The sequence below is a fragment of the Perca fluviatilis genome, chromosome 23, assembly GCF_010015445.1.
Source record: "Perca fluviatilis chromosome 23, GENO_Pfluv_1.0, whole genome shotgun sequence".
NCBI classification, from domain to species: domain Eukaryota; kingdom Metazoa; phylum Chordata; class Actinopteri; order Perciformes; family Percidae; genus Perca; species Perca fluviatilis.
The window spans coordinates 20,184,620-20,190,917 of NC_053134.1; the positions used below are offsets into that span (position 1 = coordinate 20,184,620).

At 40.3% G+C, this 6,298-nt stretch overlaps 1 protein-coding gene across 1 annotated transcript; it reads left to right on the forward strand.

The window, feature by feature from the left end:
* Positions 1 to 462: 462 nt before the first annotated feature.
* LOC120553751 (plexin-C1-like) lies at positions 463 to 6,289 on the forward strand. The gene is made up of 6 exons (XM_039792448.1): positions 463 to 489; positions 3,015 to 4,131; positions 4,874 to 4,996; positions 5,605 to 5,643; positions 5,860 to 5,979; positions 6,239 to 6,289. The coding sequence occupies exons 2-6, from the start codon at positions 3,121 to 3,123 to the stop codon at positions 6,287 to 6,289; spliced, it is 1,344 nt and encodes a 447-aa protein (XP_039648382.1). The 5' UTR covers positions 463 to 489; positions 3,015 to 3,120.
* The last annotated feature ends 9 nt before the right edge of the window (positions 6,290 to 6,298 follow it).

The following is a 6,298-nucleotide window of genomic DNA, read 5'->3' on the forward strand; positions in this document are numbered from 1 at the left end:
TATTATTCAAATGTGTGTCCTGGCATAGAAACCAGGGTTTAGGGTCTTTTACTTGGGTAATTAAAGGGTACTTTTGCATTTTTTAGGTATTGAGTATATTCGAGAGACTCAAACTGGGGACATTACATATACATTAAACTGGTCAGCGTCTTAAACCTCTAGAGTCTAGTCCACAAAGTCCCCTTACTTCTTTTTATGTTAATTATATTTCCATTAGGCCCTCTTCTCAGTTATTGTTAAATTGTACCTGTGTTTTTTTTCCTTAAATGTTAGCATCTTTATTTCCGGATTTTACCTTAGATGTTGGAAACTTACTCCAAGAGATGAATACAAAATATTAATATCCAGCCTGAACTTGATTTAAAACAAACTGATTTGGGAAACAGATTTAATGTGACTTAACTGTCTTCTTTTGCAACCTTGAGGTGATGACAAGACTCCAGGAAATCACTGTCGTACATAACCTTGTACATACCATAACAGAGTCAGGTACATAACCTTGTTTTTTTTTTTTTTTTTTTTGTTTTTCTTTTTTTTACTACTTGCTGTAACTTGATATTTACTTGAGACTTGAGAGTGATGTAACATTAGATGACCTTTGGTACAGTCCAGCATACTTAGATAATCTGTTGTTTTTTATGTTTGTTCTCGTAGGTCTTTTTCTTAAGACTCTTTATTTAGTCCCTATTGTACTAAAGATCCCCATTTTATTTTGGCACTGGCTTTCCTCACTTCCTGTACCTCACTTCCTTTCCTCCCCTTTCTTCACCACTGATTGGCTCTTGTTTTCACCATAATTACCTGATTCCTCACTCTAAAACTAAACCCCCCTCCTTAAAGGTACAATATGTAACATTTCTGCATTAAAATGTCTAAAAACAACAATACCTATGTTATATTTTTTTGAGTTGTGTTCTAACACTATCCCAAATTTTTCTACCAAATTTTAAACCCAGAGAAATCTGTTATTTTATTTTTGACACGGACGTTTCCTTTAATTCGCTGGTCAGTGGCATCATAACCTTTCACCCTCTAGTTACTGTTAACTTCCCGTCAAAACACGGGAACCCAGATGATAGGTTGGAGAGTAATTGTAAATCATACAATGTCACAGAAATACTCAACCATAATACTGCTTTTTGCCACAAGGCATCAGTTTGTATAATTTATTATATGCCACTTTCAACACAGTAATATGTGCTGGTTGAAAAGTAACGTTAGCTAATGCTTGGTGGGTAACATAAGGTTACAACATCGTTCAACACGCTCAAAGTTATTTGACCACAAAACAAATGTAAAGTTGTGAGAAGAAAAAAAGATCAGCAGGTCGTTTGTGGGCGGGGATAGTCATCTAGCAGTAGAAGGTGGGCTGGGTGTCCAGATGTTTGCTCAGTGTTATGGTCGTACTGTAACCTACCTTGTAAACTTAGCCTAATATAATATAGATTAGTGACATAAAAACTGCAGTATAATTTATCTCCAACTTCCTCCTAAATGTCCAGAACATTGCTTAGTGCATTTACCCTGTAATATTATTATAGGTACCCAGTAGGTAAAAAAATAAGTACAGTAGGCCTAGGTACTCAGTAGGTAAAAAAATAACTACAGTGTAGGTACCCAGTAGGTCAAAATTACTACAGTAGGCCTATACCCAGGTAAAAAAAATAATTACAGTAGGCTATATGTACCCTACCCAGTAGGTAAAAAATAATTAGCCTACAGTTTAGGTAACCTGTTACGTAAAAATAACGACAGTATAGGATAAGGTACCAGTAGGTAAAAATATAAACTGTCTGTATAACTAAAGTGTTACCCCCCCCCCAAAAGTATTCAGACCGGCCACAAAAGGACAAACGCATAATTTCATTAAGTTTATCTGCAAGCAATTAGTGAGGGAAAAAAACCTCCACAGTAGACAAACGTACACTGTCACCTGCTGTCTGTGGCCAATCAGGGAGCAACTATAGAATTAGTGACCCAGGTGGGACCAATCCCACCTGATTTAGAGTTAGATGGTAGCCGACGCAATTGTACTTGTACCAAAAATATTTATCACAATTATGCTATGCTCCTCAAGAGGCATAATCCAAGCTTTTCCTTACCCTTTATTCATCTGGAAAATCAACGCCTGCATGCTGATCCTTTCTTCCCACTCACACTACCTACCATCCTCAAGCAGCAGCTTATAACACGAAGTCCAAAACGTATGTTAAGGCTGATTGTTGGTGAAACAAATTGTTTCTCTCTGATATGACTGATTTCTCGTTTCTTTGGTCATATTGTGCAAAAGCAAGAGTCCATTCTTCTTGTCCCATTTTTGTGATGTAGGACAGTCTCATTTCTATGAGTCAGTAGTAAACAAAACATTTGTTGTGTCCCATCTGTTAAATCACTGGTTATCGTCACTGACGTGCAATGTAGTAACCAGTGATTCTAACAAGTAGTGTCACATCTATTTGCATTCAACTGGTCACTGACATTCAACTGGAAGAAAGAACTTCCCAAAGCTGACACTTGATGTCACCCAGAACACACTGGGTATACTCTTTGATGTAATGTAGCTTCAACATGCGGAAAGTTGCATATTTACGTCTAAAATGGTTACCTGATAATTCTGTGTAACCGACACTGAATCATACTCTAGCCTACTGTCACTCTGCTAAAGCGGGGGTGTTAAATGACCTGTAGATGCTGAGAATCAAATGTGCCATGTAAATTATGGTTAGGTCTACCATTCAGAACTCCCTTTGCTGATAAGCATTGGTGTGTTGCCTCGGCTTTTGGTTCTTGAGGTAGATATCATGTGATGAAAGGCTGTCATCGTCTGGAACTCGCATCACAGCAATCAAAAGGCTTCTATGGTTAGACTAAAACTGGATAGACTGTTTGGAAAACGTGGCAAAGTGGGACAAATACAGCTGGGTGAAACAGTAATGTTGCAAAATCATATCTCAAATTTATTTTCGGTTGCTGCGCGCTCCCTGCTACTTTTCAAGCACTTCTCTTTTCGACAGACGCGCGCTGCGCTTTTACGCACGACACCAGCGACCCCGTGGAGGAGAGCGGAGTGCCATGAAGACCGTCTATGTGTGAGCATTTTGCTGTCATCACTACAAGAAGATGATCGTGCTGCCGGCTCTGTTGTTCATTCTCTGGGGAGAAGAGGCTCGGTGCCTGGAGGAGAATGGAGGCTTCACTTTTGATGGAGACCTCCGCCACTTCGCTGTGGCCACCAACACGGTTTACATCGCTACAGCGGAGACTCTGTACCAGCTGAGCCACGACCTGACTCTGGTCCAGAGTCTGACTCAGAGAGGAATCCTGAAGGGCGGGTGTCAGATGGATGCGCAGTTTTCCCGGGTTTCTGAGACGGATGAGCGGAACGCGACTTTCAGCGTCAACATGTTATTGCCTTTTGTTGAGACTGAAACTCTGATCAGCTGCGGTGTGATCGAGTGCGGTTACTGCGAGGTGCTGGACCTGAAGAACATTTCAAATGTGCAGTATATGGAGAACATCCAGGTTGGATCCCCAAGGCGGAGCAGCGCATCCATCGGCTTCCTGGTGAATGTGGAGGAGACAACTACCGAGACTTACATTCTGACTGCCATACAGCAATACGAAGTCAAATCCACAAAGAGCAGCTGCTCCACGGAATCAGAAGCGGTACAACTTCGTAATACGAATCACAAGCAATACGGAACTATATTTTCCGAAATTAGCGAGTTCTCTATCGATGTGATCAAACGTTGTCCTCCAGGCAATGCGGAGTTTGTGGATGGATTTCAGATCAGTTTAACCATTTATCTTTTCTCTAACCTGCCCTCAAGTGACACAAGCAACAGAGTCCGTCTCATTTGGCTCGAGGGCAAAACAGACAAAGCGCAGACTCTCAGGTCGCTGCGGGGAGCGACCCTCAGCATCTCTGATGGGGGGAGAGGCAGCAGACTCCTCGCCTCCTCCGTGATCCCGGGCGGGCCGCCGGTGCTCTGGAGCGGCGTGTTCAGTGTGGACGGAGGACCCACCGACACAGAGCTGCTACTGTTTGACATCAGCCCTCCTCTCACCGGAGACACTGATGAAGATCCAGACTTCTGCAGTGTCTGCAGCACTGACAGGATAAGACTGCCGGTTGGTCCTGATTTTGATCTGTAAAGTTCTAATAAGTTATAAAGTTATGACAAAATCTGTATGGAGTTGAAGAAAAAAGTAATAAGACTACACTTTACTGTACTCAAATTAAATATTGATTGTCACCAGTGCTGCATTGATTAAAACCAGTTATTGGTGCCTTATTTACAGATGGTGTGTTGGAACAGAAACTCAAAGATTCCTATAATGTCAAAATATAGAGGCAGATATTCCTTACCAAAGTTGTGTAGACTTCTTAGGGCTGGGCAACATATCAATATTATATCAAGATATGAGACTAGATATGTCTTAAATTTTGGATATCTTATGACACAAGTGTTGTCTTTTCCTGGTTTTAAAGGCTTCATTACAGTAAAGTGATGTAACTTTCTCAACTTTGTATATTTTGATATTTAATTTTCTCCATGTCACCCAGCTCTGCTTCTTACAAAGTAAAAGTATAGCACTGCACGATCCTGAATGTTTTAATGTCTGGGAGACATGAGAGGTCAACTAATGTGAGGGTTAAATAGATTTAATGGTTTCAATTTTACTTACTGTTGTAGAAGGAGACAGCTGCACACAAATAATAATTCTATTAGATCTTTATCCAATTAAGCTTTGAACAGTGACATTTGAACATGAAGTGCTCTCAGTACCTTTTGGTTAAATTTTTTTTTTTTTTCTTTTGAATTCCATAAATACAGTTTTGGTTTCAAAGTAATATTTCTTTGTCTCTCAGCCAAAGACTCTGAAGCCCAAGGCGGTGCTCTTCAGGCAGAAGTCCATGACCTCTGTGCTGGCAGTGAGACACAAGGCCTGGATGGTTTTCTTCATTGGGACAGGAGATGGGCAGCTCATTAAGGTGTGTATAAAAAACACTTACGGGATATGTATTCTATTCATTAATGGAAATCAATCATTCAATAAAACATTTTGTTTCAAAGTAACTGTGTTGCAGTGATAGCTACTCTTTACATATTATACAGATCATTTAAAATAAATCAAAGATGCTTAAAGATGCTTCTATAACTATTTTATTTAAATAGCCACCATTCCAGTTATTAATTTGTACTTGTAGGGGTTTTGAGCTTTTTTAAGCAATGCTTCTGCAAAGTCACCACAGGACCTGTGGCAGGAAATATCGTGGCTTTCACACTGCATACAGATCTAGTTAGATGTACATTCTTTTTTTATAGAACTTGCAAATACAGATGGTGAGTACGTTCCAGAAGCAGCATAATTTTCTCATAGATAGAAATAATTTCAGTGGCTGGAAAAAGCTAAATTGATTTAGTTAGCTAGGCTGAAGCTCATTGTGTGTAGGTAAGCTGGTGACCTTTCAAAATCACAATTTCAGTGGTTGTTTTTTTCCGTATTTTGATAAGCCTTTCTCTCCAGTACAGCTTTGCCTTGCAGCTCAAACTGAAACACGCAAACATAACAAAGCTACATTGTTATTGTTGTTGTCAGCTTGCTGTGGACAAGAACTATCACACCACCTGTCCCAGGGTGCCCTACAGGGCCACTGACGGCCACACAAAGTGTTCCCCAAAATGCATCTGGATCAAGTAGATCTTAAACACGTGTACCTGCCATTTAGAAACCAGGTGGGTCCATTGTACATGTATAAACATACTTGTTTTAGACCGTGTGAACACTAAAGGATTTTGAATTTACGATGCCTTATGTATTCCATACTTTCAAAGTGTTTGTGTTTTGTTCTAGATGAAGCGTGTACCTGCCGTCAAGTGCAGCACATCCACAAATGTGCAGGACTGTTGGTCTGCACAGGATCCGTACTGCGTCTGGTGCGGCACTAAAAAAGGTCAGGAACAACATCTGCAGGTGACACCTTCAACAAACAATTATGAACTTAGTTAAAACATAATGTTCTCCTCCTCAGTTGCACATTTGAAGATGACTGCCAAGATTCAGACTGGTTATCCATTCCTGACGTATCTCAACAGAAAATGGTTTCCTACAAAGTGTTTCGGCTACGCAGGCCAGGTGAAGATTACATTACAGCGGCTTTTAACTTTATTCAGTTGTGACTATCAGTTTTTTTTTCTTTCTTTTGTAAACACTCACATTCTTCCTTTCTCAGATCACACTTAACATCCAGACACATCTGAGTGTGGGTCAGAAGGCTGTCTAACTGTCCCTG

Bases quoted from the DNA above. Each gene is read 5' to 3' on its own strand.
- LOC120553751 (XM_039792448.1), top strand. From the start codon at position 3,121: ATGATCGTGCTGCCGGCTCTGTTGTTCATTCTCTGGGGAGAAGAGGCT. The intron at 4,132-4,873 runs GTTGGTCCTGAT...TTTGTCTCTCAG, and splicing joins CTGACAGGATAAGACTGCCG to CCAAAGACTCTGAAGCCCAA. The intron at 4,997-5,604 runs GTGTGTATAAAA...TGTTGTTGTCAG, and splicing joins GAGATGGGCAGCTCATTAAG to CTTGCTGTGGACAAGAACTA.